The 21,171-nt window shown below is 37.0% G+C and overlaps 1 protein-coding gene across 1 annotated transcript in view; it reads right to left on the bottom strand.

The window, feature by feature from the left end:
* Window positions 1–395: 395 nt before the first annotated feature.
* Window positions 396–21,171, bottom strand: part of ACAA2 (acetyl-CoA acyltransferase 2) — a 28,905-nt gene continuing 8,129 nt past the window's right edge. The window contains exons 2-10 of the mRNA XM_010356549.2: window positions 17,449–17,615; window positions 14,155–14,283; window positions 12,478–12,594; window positions 10,999–11,146; window positions 9,018–9,193; window positions 8,340–8,469; window positions 4,164–4,234; window positions 2,044–2,198; window positions 396–808 (exon numbers count right to left, since the gene is read on the bottom strand). Coding sequence (XP_010354851.2) covers window positions 724–808; window positions 2,044–2,198; window positions 4,164–4,234; window positions 8,340–8,469; window positions 9,018–9,193; window positions 10,999–11,146; window positions 12,478–12,594; window positions 14,155–14,283; window positions 17,449–17,615 — 1,178 coding nt within the window. The 3' untranslated portion in view covers window positions 396–723. The remainder of the gene's footprint in view (window positions 809–2,043; window positions 2,199–4,163; window positions 4,235–8,339; window positions 8,470–9,017; window positions 9,194–10,998; window positions 11,147–12,477; window positions 12,595–14,154; window positions 14,284–17,448; window positions 17,616–21,171) is intronic.

Genomic DNA, 21,171 nt, shown 5'->3' with positions numbered 1-21,171 from the left:
ACTAACTGTGTCCGATGCGTGCCCAAGGACAAGGCCATTAAGAAATTCGTCATTCGAAACATAGTGGAGGCCGCAGCGGTCAGGGACATTTCTGAAGCGAGCGTCTTTGATGCCTATGTGCTTCCCAAGCTGTATGTGAAGCTACATTACTGTGTGAGTTGTGCAGTTCACAGCAAAGTAGTCAGGAATCGATCTCGTGAAGCCCGCAAGGACCGAACACCCCCTCCCCGATTTAGACCTGCGGGTGCTGCCCCACGTCCCCCACCAAAGCCCATGTAAGGAGCTGAGTCCTTAAGACTGAGACAGACTATTCTCTGGAGAAAAATAAAATGGAAATTGTACTTAAAAAAAAAAAAAAAAGAAAAGAAAAATATCAATGACAGGAAAACATTAACTGAAGTTAAGGCAACATTTATTTGATTTCCTTATAATCATATTACCTAAGGCAGAAGTGGTGGTTACTTGGCAAGAATACAATTTCTTTTAATGTCTTCTTTAGTTCAGAAATCATATTTCACTAGTACAAATCTGAGAGAATGTACTTCTAGCATGGGTTCCTATTCATGATCAATGTATTTTTGTGTCACCATGGCTTGATCAAATGCAATCGCTGTTTCAATGGCAGGGCATGGGCAGTTATGGCAGCTGCTCTGAAGGTCACTTGTTTTACTGTGGCCTGGCCAAGCAGAGTAAGAGTGGGTCACAGTGAGCTCACTGGTCTCTTCAGGCTGTGCTCTGAATGATGACAGCAATACCTTGGCCACCTCCAATGCAAGCTGATCCAACGGCATATTTTCCACCTCGACGCCTGAAAAAGAAAGCAGTGACTGAAATCTACTCTAATTTAAAAATTAGATTAATTAAATAGAACTAATAACAATCACATTTGCATTATTCATTCTTATTCAGCTCATCTGCTCAATCTTTTCCCCAGTCCTCAATATTGGTATGATTACAACAGGAAAAGACTTTGGAAAGCTGAAAGTTTTTAATTAGAAAAAAAAAAAAAAAAGGGAGGCAAACTAAAAAGGAGATGAGTGCATTTGGGGTTAGAGGACCTGAAACACATACACAAGCTTGCATGTGTTATGAGAAAGGAGTGAGAAGAGGAGGTAACTGGATAAACAGGGGAAGCTGGGGAAGGGGATGAACATTCAGCTCCTTTAATTTATACAGTGACAGCCTCATGGCACCTTAGAAGAAATGTAATTAATAAAGTTTGTCCCTATGAAAGGGCAGATAATTTAGAAACTATCCATGTCCCTTTCATAAAAATTAGACTCTTTTAAAGTACTCATCACTCCTAAGATGATGACTTTGAGAAAATGATCCAGGAATTACTTCTGTATGTGTCAAACTTCTGTATGTGTCAATCACCTATTTCAACTCAGTGAATCATTAAGTGAAATAAGAGTCACATTTCCCCTGGCCTAACAGGGAGTCAGAGTAATTTTTCAGCCTGACTTACTTGGTTTTGTTTGCAATTTTTGTACAAACAGAGCAGACTGTTCCAAAATTAGATAGTACCAGAAGGAGGAGCTCTTCTATCAAAACTGAAAAGTACCAAACCCACAAAAGGTTCCTGTGGAACCCTGGAAGCAGTGAAAAGAAAAACTTAGCTCAGACCCAAATTGTCAGTTTGCTTAGATTTCATAAATTACGGCATCTAGATCAGTACTCATTCTACTTTCTTTTCTAAAATAAATTTATTTTACTCCTGTAACTGGCACTAAAACATACGTGCCATGAGAAGCAGGGCCTCATTATCTGCTCATGCAGTGAACACAAGCTGAGTGGCCACACAGTGCATAGAGACTGGACACACACAGGAAGAGCTTGGTTCCCAAGTGCAGAGCCACTAACAAGCTGACTGACTCATCCATGAGACCAGATGAAAAGCACTACCCAAGTAACTTGTTCCTGGTAAGGGCCAGTGCAGGAGACATGAAGAATGAAAAATGTTGGAGTGTTTTGGGGAAACCTAAACCCATGCATTTCTATAAAAAACAGCAAATCTGAAATGCAGCTATTTCTAGCAAGTACCTTAATTCATGAACCAGGTGTGCAGTAATTCTTGATCCAGATCCTCCCAGTGGGTGACCCAAAGCAATGGCTCCTCCATTCACATTGGTTTTACTTATGTCAAGATTCAAACTCTTCTCAACAGCCAAGTACTGGGGAGCAAAAGCTTCATTGACCTTAAAACAAAAATTAAAGCACTAACAAAAATCCTTACTCACAAACTAATTTTTAAATGAGAATGGTCGAGTCCTATTGATAGTAACTCTGCTGTTTCTTCCTGTTTAAGTTACCTCACAAAGTTCTTATATCTACAATCATTCTGTATAAAGCTATCAGGTTTGAAATGTGTGCATTTACTAAATAATTTTAGTCAAATGCATCCCTTAGAGGAAATTCTCAGTAATCCCATAAATTGACACATACCAGACACAGTGGGATATTGTAGAAAGCCCACAGGTTTTAGAACTGGATGGATGGTTCAAATATTGGCTATATCATTTGTTAGGATGTGACCCTGTGCATATTCTTTAAACTCTTTATTAAATTCACATTTCTGCATGTGAAAATGTGACTGTGGTATCATGCTAAGAGTCACTGTCAAGGTTAGATAAAATCATGGGTATTAAGTGCCCAGTGTATTACCTGAAACATGGCAAGTACTCAATAAGTGGTTGCTATTATTATTATTATGCAGTACTAGAAGCTATCCTTCCAAGAAGCTGACACAGAACAAAGAATAAACCTTCAAAGCCACATACATAAAGGGAACAGTTACTATGTTGAAATGTGGCAGTATAATAAGAAAAGTATCATATTATACTTATCCAAACTTGCAATTACCTTACTTCAGGTTTATAGTACTGTATTATCATATGATCTTAATTCAGGAACTTTATAGATAAGGAAACTCATTCTAAGAAAGGTAACTTTTGCAGAGTTGGGATAAAATTCAGTCTGTGCTCTTTCCTACTATACTCTGTGGTCTCTCAAGATGGTGCCTCATTTGTGCTGAGATCCACCATTATCTTTCTACTCTACAGAGCCATCTTCAAAGAGATACTAAGAGACCTAGAATAGGTAGTGAAACTAGGCTTCTGAACCTAGGAAAACTGTTCTGAGTTACGTCCTTGAGAATGTATACATTTACAAATGATTATGAACAACTTTCCAGAGTAGATATACTTCAATAGTTTTAAATGTGAAGTCTAAAGTGAGAAATTTAGTGGTACCTATTTGCTGACACAAATATAATAAATTAAGCAGCCTCTTTGAGGCTCTCATCTGTGATCTACTAAAAGTGGAAGAGATTTAAGGATAAACCACTTGTCTGAAATCATGGTTTCCTATGTGAGAGATTATCATAGAGGAAATCACACCTGTGCCTACGCCTTCTCTATTGAATTAAATATAGTCATATTTCCTTTGTTCTATTAGTTATTTCCCAATGCCAACATCACATGCTTAATCACCTAAAATTTTCAAATACTCCAAAAGTGGGGAACGTATATAACCATCTTTGTTTCTCCACCTCTTCTTTTAATTATGCTAAATGCTTAAGACACTTTAGTGCTAATACTAACATTTAAAAAGAAATCACTCAATAAATTTAAGTTCTAGTGTCAAAAATTATGATAGGTGCATCCGAAATCAAGCTATGACTATCATATAAAAGCCAAAGATACATTTAGATACATTTAAGGGAGGGGCTCTATTTGGGGAGAAGGGCAAGAAACTTGTAGATTTGGTACTAGATATGGCTTTTCTATTATGTCAATTATTTTATATTTCTTTACTTTATTAAGTTAAAGTTACTTTTCTCCCACCTTATATAATATTCAACAGGGATGTTAATAGTCTAAAATGTAACAGAGTTTTATACAGTAGTAAGAAATTTCCAGGAATCTATACTTTAGTAGGAGAAGTCAGGCAGTTTGAATATTCAAATAAAAGTAAAGCATTTTAACCAGGTGGGGAAAAGGATCAACACAAGGCATCTAATGAAGGTACTATTTATTTAGATGTACATCATTTGGAAAGGCTAACTACAATGAAATTCAAAGAGCAATGAGACCAAATTAAAGTCATTTATGCTATAAAAGTACATGGTTTATTCATGTTGTAAAAAAAGAAAGAACACTTGCCTCTACCAAATCCATGTCCTTAAGACTCAGTCCTGCTTTCTTCAGTGCCCCACTGATAGCAGGGACAGGACCTATATAATAAAAATCTTCTATAAAAATATAGAAATAAATGTCATCTTATATTTATGTATCAAGCTTCTCCTTTCCAAGTAAGGAAGAAATAATGCAGCAATTATTAGAAGCCACAAACCTTACTATCTTGACAGTACCTATTAAATGAAGTAATAATAAAGAGGCAGAAAAAGGGCCCGGGCATGGTGGCTCATGCCTGTAATCTTAGTACTTGGGGAGGCTGAGGTGGGAGGATCACTTTAGGCCAGGAGTTCAAGACCAGCCTGGCAACACAGCAAGACCCCCGTCTCTTAAAAAAAAAAATAATAATAATAAAAATAAACTGGAACCAAGGTGAAAAGTTGTTTATACATTCAAACTGCAGATAAGAGAATTACATGAAAAGTTCTACCATAAACAGCTTTAAGATTTAAAACAGCCAAAGGAATTATATATGGGATATATTAATTATCCCATATATTAGTTATATTAATAGATTATAATTGATATCAAAGAGCAAGGCAGACTGAGTGCTCTCCTGGGATCCAAGCCATATGCATTCATAGCACAGAAGTTACTGTGGCTATTTCTGAATTTTCAGGCCATTTGGATAAAAGGCAAGAAATAGCAGCAGTATCGCCACATGGGTACAGAGAGTTGGAAAACTACCAGGCACTTCAGGGAAGGTTTTATCAAGTAAGGTGATGTTTACAACTCCAGGGGTAGGCAGAAAATTTAAATAAAACATAACTTCTAATTTAAGACATGCAACTCCATCTAATAAGACTTCTGAAATAAACTTTAGCTTCCAGATTTCTGATGATCTAATGAGAGTTTAATATTGCTCATAATTTAAGTAAATCCATATATTTTTCCAAAAGGTAAAAAATTTGGGTAGAGAAGATTATCTACTTTTCTATTTGTTCTTGAAGAATGAAACTGCCAAAAATGTCTACAAAGAAAAATATGTGGTATGTTCTGCTGAATGCAAGTAGTCAAATATTCAGCATCAAGTTTCACAAGCATTTTACCTTATAAAATGGAAAATCAGTATTTACAAGAAAGGTATAATGAAACCTAAATATAATATTTATTCTGTCATGCAGTTAAAATGCTCTTTGGACAACAAACCGTGTGCTTATTGATTAGGACTGTCCAGGTAATGCATTTTAATGCAATTTAAAATGCCAGTTTCATGTGGCTACTGATTTACTACAGGATCCAATTCCAGATTCTCTTTGTATGTCTAAGCATGAAAATGTGAAAATGAGATGGGTATTCAGTAGTAAAGCATCAGTTATCCAGCCTGGTCAGGGGATGAAGTAGCCAACAGTGGTGACAGACACATAAAAGGTGGACAATGTTCAGACCACTGTACATACTTCCTTGTCTGCATAAACAACACAGCAAGCATGACTCGGTATGTTCACTTGAACTCAGAATCCACCGTAACAATATGGTAGGCCATAACTTGATTTTTAAAGGACTCTTCCCAGACCACTGTTATTTACTGGGCCTCAAGAAGGTTTAGTATTCTTGTTAGGAAAAGGAGACCTTATTTCTAGTCCCGTTTCCTGTCACTAATAGCTGTGCAACTTTGTGCATCTCTCTGGGCATCAAGCTACTCATCAATAATGCTCTGAATTGGTTTTCAACCTTTTTCTCTTTAAGCATCAGAATTCTTTCTGCATAAGGAAGCCAAGTAATAGATAATGCCAGAACTGCTCCAGCTGAAGAGGCTCAAAGTCCCACCCACCACCCTCTACCATTGCCACCCCTGAGGAATTCCAGGGAGTGCTGTCTTTCTATAGCTGTGTACTTCCTCAGAACACTACTATTCTCTTCAAGTCATGGCTTTCCCCCACTTTTTTTTTTTGGTCTGCAGCTATTCTGCAGGGCTAAGGATTGCTAGTTGTTAGGTAATCATAGGACTGAGGACCACTATTCTTGTAAGTTAGATTAACAAACCAGTTGATACTCAAGTAGTTACCTTGTTTAATCCCATCACTACATACAAGTGACAGACAAGCTTCTAGATGAAGGAGGCAGCTGATACTGTGGGACACCTGGAATGTACAGCTCTGTTCAAGCCCTGAGGAAAAATGACAGTCCTACCACAGTGGCATTCTTTGTATTTTAGGGCAAATATTCAGGCCCAGGAACAGAAGGAAGGAAAACAACCCTTTCTTTGCTCACTGGCTATGCTAATCTATCAGAACCTATTAAATACGGTTAAACTGTAAAAGAAGTATAAAATAACCAACCCATGTCACATACATTTGTTTGATCATCAAAAGCATCTAGGTGTATGGGAAAAAAAAACAAAAAAAACTCTGCTTTTGTGCTGGGCGTGGTGGCTCACGCCTGTAATCCCAGCACTTTGGGAGGCTGAGGTGGGCGGATCACCTGAGGTCAGGAGTTTGAGACCAGCCTGGCCAATGTGGTGAAACTGTCTCTACTAAAAATACAGAAATTAGCCACGCGTGGTGGCAGGCACCTGTAATCCCAGCTACTGGGGAGGCTGAGGCAGGAGAATCACTTGAACCCGGGAGGCAGAGGTTGTAGTGAGCTGAGATCACGCCACTGCACTCCAGCCTGGGTGACTAAGTGACTCTGTGTCAAAAAATAACAAAACAAAACAAAAAACCAAAACCCAACTCTGCTCTTGGGCTCCACTCTGAACCTACTGAAACAAAATCTAAAGGTGTGGGATTATGAGCGGATTTTGACAATCATCTGGGGTTGGGAACCACTGCCTTAGATATCAAAATAATAAATGCCATAACAACATATGGATGTTTAATTTTTCCACCACCTTCCATTTCTAAAACAAAAGTTATGTTTTGCCAATAGTGGATAGCCGAAAGCTAATAAGCTTCTAAGACTGACTTTTCACAGGTGTCAAAATATCTTGCAGTTCTTGCTGACATAAATTTGAGACACATAGGAGAGATGACAAGCTATGAACATGCCAGCTTTCTTAGGAATTCTATACAGAGATATAGAGTCTTCTCTAAGGGACATGGCAGCAAATATGGTTGAGTATTAATCCCAAATCAGCGTAAGTGGTATTGTTCGAGTAGAACCCGTAGGCTTACACTGAAGGATCTCTGAGATGGCAGGTTGGTAACAGGTTCTCCTCCTTCTCTCTTGGAACCTACCTCAAAACAATTTAGTTACTCAAAAAAGGGCTAAACAATCTGAAATCCATACCCTAGGGCAGGCTTTTCCTTAGAGTGGGAGGTTATATGTAGGTGGGATAGATCAAAGTTACTAAGCACCAAGTTTTATTTTTCCAAGTGAGGCACCTAATTGGTTCCCTGTTCCCCCAGAGAATGACAGGAACTATTAAAATTCAGCATCATGTGTGGTTCCTAGGAGTGCATCCAGCAATAGAGTTCCAAATTTTTTCCAGCTAGTACTTTACCAATCTAAATAATTATTTATAAGTCTTTATTTTGCTAATACTCACCTGAGCAAGAGGAATATTATTTTGACTTCCTGAAACTATGCGTTTAACTCACAGTGAAGAGAGCACTTGATTTCAGAGAGACTTGGATTCATACCCTGGCTGTCACTTACTGATTTGGAACCTTACAAGACAACCTCCCTAAGCCTCAATTTTCTCATTCACAAAGAAGTCTCCCTTACTGGAGATGTGGGAAGACTGAATGAGGTACTTTCATTGTGTGTAAAATAACCAGCAAGGAGCTGCGGTACCACCTTCTCCACATAGCCTTCTCTATTTCACCCCAGGATTTCTCCCATCTCATAATTTATTTTATCTTGTCAGGATCACGTTTCTGTTTCGATTATTTCTGTTATTTTCTGTGTGTTGATTTCTAAACTCTCAAAGGAACAATAAGATATGATTACTGTGTGTTGATTTTTTAAATCTCAAATGGACACTAAGATATGATTACTTCCTCCATGGAGTTTACACGGTCTTGGTTTTTCTATTGTGTCTAGGATAGTTCTTCATAAAGATTTTTTATTTAAACTGATCACCAATCTTCTTTTCTCTACAGGTGACCTTGGTATGGCTACTTTTTCAGGACTCTAAATGCCAAAGAAGACTTATCTCCAGAAATATTATAGAACCGGTTTGTTTTACTACAAACTTACCAATACCCATGATAGAGGGATCACATCCAGATACAAAGTAGCCCACAATTCTTGCCAGTGGTGTGAAGTTATGCTTCTTAACAGCATCTTCACTAGCTATGATAACAGCTCCAGCACCATCAGCTATCCCCTTGAAAATAAAAATACTAGAATAACTAAAGGCTAAAACAATCCAGTTAATCAAGGTTTGAACTAATAGAGTAGTAGTATCAGGAATATGGCAGTACATAGGAAGCCAGTGCACAATCTGAGATACAACTAGAAAAGTGGTACTCTGGTGGATGAAGGAGATTTTTTAAGGCACAGAACACAACTTTACTAAAGAAAAAGGAAAAGGGTGTCAAGGAAAAACTTCTTTCTAGATGTGAGTAGATGTAAGAAAAAATACGATGAACTGTATACATGAGAAAAAAAAAATTTGAAAACCAAAATAAGCCAGTTAGATTTGTTTCTGAAATGTCTTAGTTCTGAAAAAACTAAGAAATCAGAAGAGTATTATATAAATATGAAAAGATTTTGTGTGGGACTATGAAAACCTAAATTGATTGAATATGAACACTATTAGTTTAAGCTAAACAACTAAAGACTGGCATAAAAAGTATTTACAAGATACTTCATGATTATCTTGCGTTGAACACATCAGGAAGAATTGAAGCTAATCTGTGTGGTGATACCAACCGATGCATTCCCTGCAGTGACAGTTCCATCTTTCTTGAATACTGGAGGAAGTTTCTGTAACTGTTCCAGGGTGGTTTGGGGCCGAGCATGCTCGTCTACCTGCATTGTCTGTTTTCCTTTCTTTGTCTTCACTTCAATTGGTGCCATTTCATCATTAAAGTAGCCAGCATCATTAGCTGAAAAATAGTAGAAAGACTATCATAAGAATAAAAGAAACATGAAAATAAGTCAAACATACTCAATTTCTCATCTACCCTTTCCTCACAGTCTACTTTAAAATTGAGTCTTTATTATTTATTTATTTTTAAGATGGAGTCTTGCATTGTTGCCCGGGCTAGAGTGCAATGGCACAGTCTCAGCTCACTGCAACTTCCGCCTCCTGGGTTCAAGCGATTCTCCTGCCTCAGCCTCTCCAGTAGCTGGGATTATAGGCGCTCACCACCATGCCCAGCTAATTTTTTTATATTTTTAGTAAAGACGGGGTTTCACCATGTCGGCCACGCTGGTCTCGAACTCATGACCTCATGATTCGCCCTCCTTGCCTCCCAAAGTGCTGGGATTACAGATGTTAGCCACTGCACTCAGCCTGAGTCTTTACTATTTACTTACACAACTTATCTTCCATATTGGAGGATTCATGATACCATCATGTGTTTATGTAGATGCATTTTGCATCTTTTAAAAATTATATTTTTAAAAATTATATTTTAATTTTTTCACCACCATTTTTTTTTAACCAGGTACTGCTAAGAGTGTTAGCAGCATCTGTCTGTTAGCTATAGACGTAAAGGCACTAAGTGGATTTAATGCCCCTTTTAAACTTCTTTTGGTGAGATAAGCAATTAAAAAGTTACCAAGTTATCTATGCCACAAAGTAATCTAACAAACTTAACAGTGATAGGCAACCCGAAGAAATTATGGGAGCAATCGCTAATACAATTATAAGTAAAACATCTTACCTACTTTGACCTCCACTGACTAGAATGTACTGTAGTAATCTACAGCTTCGGAAACAGGGTCAGGAATCATACTAACCTAATTTGGTATCACTTTACAATTGGCAAAATACTTTCTTTATATGCCCTTATGTGGTTTTACAACAACCTTATTAGATAAATAGGGAAGGCAAATATGTTATCTCTATTTTACAGAGGTTCAGTGAATAAATGATTTGACTGAGCTTGATAACTTGTGCATGGTAGAAGTAGAAACAGAACTGATAACTCTTGACTTCCAGACCAATCCTCTTCTACTATGAACATATAACTAAAAAAACACAGATGAGTTGGATTCCACTTACCCTTCTGAAATGCTAAGATGGACTTTATCCTCATTACTTCAAGCATTTAATACTCCTAAATAAGCGTTTCCACTTGCTTTAACAGTTTAATTTTAAAAATATCACATTTCTTGAACTGCTGTCACATTGCCTGTTTTGGACTGGCGCTATAGCAACCTGCTGTGCTACACCAGGGCACTCTAACTAGAGTCTCAGACTAGTTCTAAGTCTCCGAGTCAGGTACAATGATTCTTAATTAGGAGTGGGAGAAGGAAAGCATAAAAGACCCAGTGGGTCTTTTCCAAACACATTACCCCTTCTTATGATTATGATATGGCTTGTGGGAGAGGACATCCTCTATATTCCAGTTTCCACAGTGAGCTATCACCTCTGACAGAGTGTATCATATTCCTCAGCATGTTCTACTGACAACAGGACCAGTTCAGCACAAAATTCAAGGGTCCATCTAGGGTCAAGTAGCAATACCACTTTTTAAGTAGTATTAACTTTTTCAAAACAGAAATTCCCAGTTAATTTTGCAATAATTAATAAAATATCTAATCATCTAAAAACGAATAATGAAAAGATGTAATAATTCTTAAAGGTATGATTTGTAAATATTATATAACCATAATAGAAATGATGAAAATATTTCCTATAGATATTTATTCTATAGATACTGATATTTTCCAATTCACTCACCAGCTTTCCATCTCTGCTGTGACTGCAGGGCATATTTGTCACATTCTTCTCTGCTTATTTTGTGTTTTACAGCAAGATTCTCTGCAGTCATTGCCATGGGGAGCTGGACATGCTGATCTGTTAATCCCGCCCATAAAGAATCTTCCAGCTATTAAAAGACATTAATAAAGTGACTTGTTAAGGCATTACCTTTTAAAAGTAATATGTTATAAGTTCTTTAAATTTAAATAACACTTCCAATAAAAGTAAAATTAAGACTTTCTGATAACCATTTACTATTTTCATATTCCTATTCAGCTCTGGGATATTTTCTAAAAACATGCAATGTTTTTGAGAACATTCAATGTCACACAATAAAATGTACACATTCCCTGTCCCTCTCTAAATATGGGTATAAGAACAGCCAACAGGACTAGACATGTATGGTGAGATCACAGAAGTTACCCCTATAATCAAAAACTAAATCCTCAAGGTCATATTTTGTAGAAAACCTGACAATGAGTCTTCATGCAATGTTTTCTTATAGCCACCTTTGTAAACCAGCCCTGAGTTCTGTAATAAAGAGTATATCTTTTTTATCCTGTGCCTCAGTGACAGGAATAGCTGGTTCTATTAGTTACTATGAGGCTGAAAAGAACTTGGGACAGGTTCTCAGAGTCACAGAAAGGTTGTTAATTATTATTCAAGTAGTTAGAGTCTCTGCTAAGTGTGTCCCACTTTGCTGCCTCATCAACGTTTGACTCAGTGACTTGTCTTTATAAAGGATATCTCAAATGTGTTTCGTGGCTAAAATCCGCATAGATTCTCTTAAGTCTCATTCCTTTCAACTTTCAAAAAGGTCAGGTGAGAAACTGGGTGAACAGTGTAAGTCAAACATTACTACTGAAAATGCTAAAAAATATAAAATGTCAGTAGCCCTTTCACATAGGAATGAGAAGAAAACATAATTCTTTATCAGTATTGTACTATCATTCTCAAGTTGTAGCTTTCAAAGATAAAATCAGTTTTTGTTTGATTTGGGACAATATAATCTGTATTCAAAGACGTTTTGTGTGATGAAGAAGAAATCTATTCTGAGATTGTCCCAGAAATAAAACTTCTATAAGTCACATTAAAGATTTAATTACTCAGATTACTAATAGTTTAGTAGGGAGATTAATTCACTCTTTTGTCTATCTTTTTAATCCACTTCTTCCCTTCCTCCATCTCTCCCATGCTTATGGCCACTTACACAGGATAATTATACTACTAGAGGTCTGCTGAGATAGAATCAAATTTCATATGGGTTAAAAATGTCAAAACTAACAACCAAAATAGTTTTGAAATAGTTTACAAACTTCTAATCATTCATATCTTGCCAATCCTCATCAACAAAATTGGTATCAAAATTAGTTTTCTCTCCCATAAAAAGGTACATTGTTAAAAGTACTTATATAATGCTAATAAGAACTAATTCTTTTAAATTTTTATGGTTCCAACCTTGATATCTGATCCAAGCTTGGTTCCAAAACGCACATTTCCGACACGGTAGGGAGCTTGGCTCATGCTTTCGGTTCCTCCACATAAAACAACTTCAGCGTCTTTAACACAAATTTCCTATTTAAAAACAAACAATAAAAACTCCTTTAACCGTACCCAATGTATTAAGAAACACACTGATTTTACAAATTAATGGTAAATCCAACAAATATTGTACCCTAGCTTACAGTGTCTCAAAAGGAAATGCTTTTAAAGTAACTGTAAAGCAAACGCTAAAGTATCCATTACCAAGACGTAGGGGGAGAAAACTAAAAGGTTTCAATCATGTTTGCCTGAGTAACAGGCCCTACCTACATTTGGCTAAGAATAGTAATACTTAACACAATATAAACCTTGAAAATCAACAGAGATATTAATATCTGGCATAAATGTACAGCAGATAATAAAGGACAAACCCTTTAAAAAGGCAAAAGAAAAATTTATCCCATTAATGGAGGTATCTGAACGAGACCAGAGATCTACAAGAACTAGTTCAATCTAGGTGGCACATAACAAGGAAATCATTTCATTCTTCCAACGCTTTCCACTGTTTGCCTTTCTCAGAAAAGCAGCAAATAATGAGCCTCTAAGAAAACCTGATGTTTCTTAAAATTATTACTAGGAAAACTGAGGTCACTATTTAAGATATATCGTTATAGAAACAAAGTAATGTGAAAATTGTTTATTAAAATATGCCTCTGTCTCTTATTTTGTTTGTAATAAAATGAAGACTTTTACAAATGAAATTGAATTTCACTTTACTCTCTTCCCTGTGTTCAAAGAAACAAATGTATTTAACCAACCGTCCTTTAAAAAGGTCAAACTAGTTTGTACTTCTAACAGCATCATTCACTTCCTTTGAAATAAAACACATTTCCTCATCCTCTCCTAAATTCTTGAGAGTTCCTGCTTGCCTCACAGTCTTTATTCAGTGCCTCACAGTTAACGCTCACAGACCTGGGTTCAAATTCTACAACTCAGTAACCTTAATGGCTTTAATAATCAGTTTCCTTGCCTGTAAAATGAGAATAATAATAGTTCTTGCTTCACTAGGATGGTTGTAAGATTAAATGAGATATTGAATGTAAATCTAGCAGAGTGCCTAGCATGTAGGAAGCACTCGAAAAGAATGATGAACATATTAACTTTTACAAATATTGTAGTAAAGTATATACATATATAATACTTACCATTTTAACCATTTTTAAGTGTACAGTTCAGTGGCATTAAGTGTATTCATAGTGTGATGCAACCATTACCACCACCCATCTCCAGAACGCTCTTCATCTTGCAAAACAAACTCCATATCCATTAAACACTAACTTTCCCTCACCAGCCCCCGGGAACACCATTCTACTTTCTGTCTCTATGAATTTGACTACTCTAGGTATCTCAAAGAAGAAGAAACATACAGTATTTGTCCTTTTGTGACAAGTAGCTTTTTTTTTTCTTTTTTTTTGGAGACAGGGTCTCACTCTGTTGCCCATGGCTGGAGTGTAGTGGTATGATCACGGTTGACTTGACCTCCAGGGCTCAAGCAATCCTCCCTCTAAAGCTAAAGTGTTATATTGCAGTGGGACATTTCTTCTAGTAACTATTAACATATTTTCAGAGAATTTAAAAAAATGTTGTCCATACCTGACATCCATTCACAATGGACTGGAAACCAGAACCACAGAGCCTATTAATCGTGAGAGCTGGGGTCTCCTTTGGGACTCCCACACGCAAACCCACATGCCTTGCCAAATATATAGCATTTGAAGAATTCTAGAAGAGAGAAGGAAAAGAAAAATAATATCCTCTATAAATCTAGTAATTAAGAACAAGCACTAAATACATGGAAATGCTGGCAATCTATCAAAAATGAGAAACCATATGGCTCTAAGGTAGGACAAAAATACATCTAAGTACAGCATATTGTATCTAATACGTGTTTACAATTTGACTAAAAACTATAGTCAATAGGGTTTTTTTCTATTTTTTATTGGGGTAAAATACACATAACAAAATTTACCATTTTAACCATTTTTAAGTATATAGTTCAATGGTATTATTTAAATACATTCATAATGTGTAACCATAGTCAATTGGTTTTCAAATATATTAAAGATAATTGCCACTTAGAGAAATCCCACTAAGTCCTTAATATAAGACAGAAATTTATAACAATTAGAGTTATTTAAAAATGGAATAGGCTATCCTAAAGTAGTATGCTCCTTAACAGAGGAAGTATCTGAGGCTGTGGTTCTCAACCTTGGTTGCAGGCTGGAATAACCTAGTAAGCTTTATTAACATACTCATGCTCAAGTTCCTAAGCAAATCAATTAAACCAGAAAGGCTGGAGGTGGGGACTGGGCATCAGTAGTCACTTTTAAAAAGCATCCCAAGTAATTCTAATGTAAAACAGGCTGAGGACTGCATACTTAGGGAGAAGACAGATGAATGATTGGTCAGGAGAGTAAGAGGTAGGAGTAGACCACTGCTCCCCAAACTTTGAAATGCATACAGGGGCATCTTGCTATAATAAAATGTAGGTTCTGAATCAGCAGGTCTACGTCTGCCTGAGATTCTGCATCTCTAACCATTTCCCTGGTGAAGCTGATGTTGCTAGTCCAAGAACCACACTTTGAATAAAAAGAATGCCTTAAAAAAAAAAAAAGTAACAACCAAAAACATTAACAGCCTGTTTTGGAGGCTATTAGCAAGAGCAAAAACAAGTCTGACAAAATGTAAAAAATTGGTCTATCAAGCTACAGGGTTTTAGGATGTTCATTGTACTATTCTTTTAACTTTTGTGTAGGTTTCAGGTTTCTCAAAACTCAACAAATTCAGCACATTTATAAGTTAAGGGTTTTGAATACAGATGAAACTGGGAGGAACTCAGTATAACATCAATTAATCTACTAACTGTTTCATTTGTTGACTGAGATGAAATTATCTTATTTTACAAATTAATGTCATTAAAAAAATTCTTGGTCAGTGGATATTCTTTTGCCAAGGTTTGTCAAATATTGCATATCAACTGAATAAAAAAAATTTACACGATCATCTCAGTCAACAGAAAAAGCATTTGACAAAATCCAACACCCTTTTATGACAAGAACACTGAACAAACTAGGAACAGATGGCAACTTTCTCAATCTGACAAAGGGAATCTATAAAAAATCCACAGCTATCATCATACGTAAAGGTGAAAGGCCAGATGCTTTCCCCCTATAATCAGGAATAAGACAAAGATATCCATATCTTATAACTTCTAGTCAACATTGGAGATTCTAGCCAGGGTAATTAGGGAAGAAAAAGAAAAAGAATCCACACTGGATTTCATTGTTTCTTAAAAAATAAGTAAAACTCATTTATTCCAAATGATATTTAATAATATTAAACTCAATTAGAAAAGCAGCTTTGTGGTATTTGTCAAATGTCATTCGAAGCATATTCTGTTCTCTCTTAACCATAAAGGCCTAACCCCAAATATTTACTTGTTAAGCACTTAACATCCTTACAAGAAAACTCTATCTTGGCCTGACAGAAAACTTAAGGCAAGAAAAACTGTCTTTAGGAACAGAGGCACAAACACAATTAAACTAATACTATTTATAGTGACTTTGTGTTATAAAGTTTGAGAGAATACATGCTGGGAAAAAAATATATTTTAGAAGGAAAACTTTAAAATTCTAGAAAACACAAAAACCAAAAGTATCCAATTTCTATTTAATCTGTTCCAATGCTTTCTCAGGTCAGAGGTAAAAGCTACAAAATAAAATAAAAACAACAAAAGACAATATTGAGAATTCTTTACGAAAATATTTTAGGTTCAACAGACATAACTGCCAAAGAAAAAAAGTCACTGCTTTTTCTGGATGTGAAGATACACAATGGCAAGATGAACAGAATCAAGTTCAAATGCAAGGCCTAGTGATTTCTGTGTCCATTGTCATTCTCTTTCCTTTAGCAATGATCACATCATTGACATCTTTAAATATATATATCATATATACACGTGTATATATGAAAGATATAGAAACCGATCAAATATATATTATATATATATAATCTTTTTCATTAGATTATTACCTCCTTTTAGTCCACCTTGGGCACCATAGCACCTAAAATAGCCTCTAACTAGGTATCCAATAAATGTTTGTATACTTTAAAGGAATTCTGAATTTTCAATTACCTGCATATGAGTGATTGATTTTGTATATCACACATAGCAAAACAGAGGGTAATAAAGCATCTTATTTCTTACAACAAACACTGATCAAGCTCCTACAATGCGTAAGAAAATTAGGGGAGGTGTGCTGTATTGCTTGGGTTTACTAAGGTGGCATATAGAGAAAATCAATTAACTTCAAGTAAGCCAAGGAGGTCAATCTGCTATTTAGGAAGCACTGAAATGCATCCCAAGTCAGATAGACATACAGTTTCTAGAACATATGATGCTTTGAATTATGCATGACATTGATTCTGGAGTCACAGAAATTACTAAAATTACAAATGTATGAAGTCTGTAACTATTGGCTGGGAGTGGTGGCTTATGCCTGTCATCCATCCCAGCACTTTGGGAGGCCAAGGCAGGCAGATCACGACGTCAAAAGATTGAGACCACCCTGGCCAACATGGTAAAACCCTGTCTCTACTAAAAATACAAAAATTAGCTGGGCTTGGTGGTGCACGCCTGTAATCCCAACTACTCGGGAGGCTGAGGCAGGAGAATCACTTGAACCTGGGAGGCAAAAGTTGCAGTGAGCCAAGATTGCACCACCGTACTCCAGCCTGGCAGCAGAGCGAGACTCCATCCCCCCCCCCAAAAAAAAAAAAAGGTCTATAACTATTAACTTGTTTACCGTTATGATATGTTAAAGGAATTATTTTTAGAAACTGATCAAACAAGCAATAGGAGTGAATACCTTCCTTTACCCTACTAACCTGCATGACATTGCCTATAATCACACTGTCAACAGTTTCAGGTGAAACTTTGCCAGCAGACAAGGCAGCCTTGGCGGCAAATTCAGACAAGTCAGTAGCAGTGAAGTCTTTCAGAAGACCTCCATAAGCTCCAAAGGGCGTTCGCTTAGCAGCAACGACAAACACACCTATTGCAACAAGAAGAGATTTGTAAGCCATCACAGATTAGTAAATACCTCTAAATGCTTCAAATAATCTCACTGTGAAACCTTACACAATTTAAAATTAGATGATAGAAATTTCTGTTAGGCAATAATACCTAGAATAAGTCACACCCATGGAAGCAGAGTCTTAAGGATCACCAGTTTGACAGTTTGATCTTTACCTACGTGCAGGTACCAAGAACTGCACTGCATGCTGTTAAGGAAGGAGACCACCGCTTCTCCTGTGCGCCACCCCCCACCCCTTGCCTAGTTTATAAGACAGTAGGAAAAGAAAAAAGCAAAAAGTTAAAAAGAAACAGAAGTAAGATAAATAGCCAGATGGCCTAGTGCTACCACCCGGCCCTGGTAGTTAATGATGATGATGAAAATAATAATAATAATAATAATAATAATAATAATAATATCAATCCCTGACCTAAACTACTTGTGTTATCTCTAAATTCCAGACATTGTATGAAAAAGCATTGCAAAACTTTCTGTTGTGTTAGCTTATGCATGTAGCCCCCAGTCACATTCCCCATGCTTGCTCAATCTATCACTGTCCTTTCACGTGGACCCCTTAGAGTTGTAAGCCCTTAAAAGGGCCAAGAATTCCTTTTTGAGGGAGCTCTGCTCTTAAGATGCAAGTCTGCGGATGCTCCCGGCCAAATAAAGCCTATTCCTTCTTTAAGCCGGTGTCTGAGGAGTTTTGACTGCTGCTCGTCCTGCTACACTGTGATGTAAAGCCATTCTGGTTAGACAACTTTCTTGTTCTCTGATGCTTCACAATGCTAGAAACATTTGTTGAGAACTAAAATCCTTCTATGTGCTGGAGTATATTGCCTAGTATTACAATAAAAGAATCTCCAAACTAGAAGGTGCCTTAGGGTTGTCTGAGGTCAACCACTCACTCTATTAAGAACTCCCTCTAAAAATTCCTGACAAAAGGTTCTCTCCAAACCTCTGCCAGAAAACTTTCAGTAGGAGGACATAGTCTACTGCATGAAGCAGTGTGCTGATCAATGGACAACATAAACTAATGATATTGTTGTTGTTTTTTTTTTTGACAGAGTTTTGCTCTTGTCGCCCAGGCTGGAGCACAGCAGTGCGATTTCGGCTCACTGCACCCTCCGCCTCCCGGGTTCAAGTGATTATCCTGCCTCAGCCTCCCAAGTAGCTGGGACTACAGACACCCGCCACCACACCCAGCTAATTTTTGTATTTTTAGCAGAGACGGGGTTTCACCATGTTGGCCAGACTGGTCTTGAACTCCTGACCTCAGGGGATCCACCTGCCTCGGCCTCCCAAAGTGCTAGAATTACAGGTGTGAGCCACCTGCTCCTGGCCCCAACAAATGATATTTCTTTATATTGAACTAACTCAGCTTACAAAGTCTTCCATCCACCAATTCTAGTTCTATCCAAAAGCACCAACACAGACAGAGATGTAGTTTATAGAATATGCTGCTTTGAATTTGAATTATATATGTCACCAGTTCTAGAGTCACAGGATGACTCAAGTTACAGACTGCAAATAATAAGGTGAACTATTGTAATACCTAACCTTGTTTTTTACTAACTTTGTTTTTAGACTCTCCCTTTCTCCCTTAATCACCTAGCCTTGTTTCCACATGAATAACCTCTCCCTTAGCTGAGACAGCCGCATGAGGACGAACTCCATTTGGCTCCGTTATTTGCAAGGCTTCAAGGACTCCTCACCTACCCCCTTCCTCAACGAGTTAACTTGTTTAAGCAGACTCTCAACATACCAAAGAGTCCAATTAACGGATAAGGTACTGAAGCAAGCCATGTACAAGTTCCCAGGGTTTTGCTCAAGAGATAACACCATAAAGCCTTGAGTTTGTGTCCGGCAGAGCACACATATATAACATCTTATGAAAGATTTAGAGTCCCTGCACCTGGAACTGTTTGTTTCTCTGTAACCATTTGTCTTTTTAACTTTTTTACATGTTTTCACTTCTGTAGAATTGTTGCACCTGAGCTCCCCCTCCCCTTCCTAACCCGAAGTATAAAAGAAACTCAAGCCCCTTCCTCAAGCCGGAGAGAATTTCGAGCATTAGCCGTCTCTCGGTCGCCGGCTAATAAAGGACTCTTAAATTTGTTTCAAAGTGTGGCGTTTCTCTAACTCGCTCAGGTACAACACTATTATCTTTTACTCTTAGAAAAAAAATGGGCAAAACAGGTTACCTTCTACATGTGTATCCCCCACCTCCAGTATCTGAAGTCAGCTAACCTGTAAGTCCCCAAACCCAGTGACTCTCATCTCAGGTAAATTAAAGGCATTCTTTCAATAGTTCTTTATTTGACATTAATTCTGACTGCTTTCCTCTAAAGACACTGTAGTTTGCCAAAATCCTATTAAAATGTGTCCCCTAGAATATAACAAAACAGCATGCATTTTATCTAAACACAAAGAATACAGAGGAATTATCTATACATCTATTAATACACACTAAGACTATATATTGCAGCATCACTATTAGTTAAATCGGTGTCCTTGTACGAATAAATGAAAATCACCCCTTCCCAATCACCTACTACCATCTGCCAAAAAAACCTGTGACTATACAAATATATGATTATGATGTGAGTGGTACTCACTCATCATCATTAGAGCTGTCCAGTGCAAAACCGGCATATCAGTAAGCAGCATCAGTTATAGCCATTTCATCATATTGACATTCATTAGGCGCCTACTAAATACCAGACATTTTATCACTTTCCACACAAAAGTTAATCTTCCCAACAACTCTGCAAGGTAAATATTATAGCTAACATAGAGGGGACACTTACTATGCAATAGACTTCATGCTAGCACTTTGCATATACTAACTTTATTCTCTCCAAAACAATCTAAGCGCACATTTCCACATCTTGTCAAGAAATTATGGGACTTTTGGCAATCGGTTTGTGATAGATACTGACCTACAAATTAGACTATTCAAGCATTATACCACTATTGGTATCTAAGTATAATCTTCCAGTTTATGTCTATGATCTCTTTCATCAAACAAACCAAACCTAGCCTAAAATATTTCTATTTCAACCTCTCTTTTCATTCCTACTTTGAGAAATTTGCAGTTTAAAGGAATATCAGGAGCAATATATATAACTATAATTTAGAACAGATCCACTCAGTTCTTTACAGATACAAATTCAGATAGTTACAAAAGGTCATAAATACTACTTGGGTGCATTAGAAATGTTTTGTTCCGGTAAATGGGTTATTCTGTACCATGATGCCTTCCTGAATCTTTTCAAGTTTCTTCTCATCCTCCTTCCTTAACAGTCTCGGCCGATTTTTATATCAGTGTTTTTTTTTTTTTTTTTTTTTTTTTTGAGACAAAGTCTTGCTCTGTGCCCTGTGATCATAGCTCACTGCAGCCTCGACCTCTGCAGCCTTGACCTCCCCAACTCAAGTGATCCCCCTGCCTCAGCCTCCCAAGTAGGTAGGACTACCGGTGTGTGCCACTACACCTGGCTAATTTTTACTTATTATTATTATTATTTGTAGAGATGGG

The sequence above is a fragment of the Rhinopithecus roxellana genome, chromosome 21 (genome assembly GCF_007565055.1).
Source record: "Rhinopithecus roxellana isolate Shanxi Qingling chromosome 21, ASM756505v1, whole genome shotgun sequence".
NCBI lineage: Eukaryota > Metazoa > Chordata > Mammalia > Primates > Cercopithecidae > Rhinopithecus > Rhinopithecus roxellana.
Note: the sequence above shows the minus strand (reverse complement) of the source record. Positions and strands in the feature narration are given on the sequence as shown.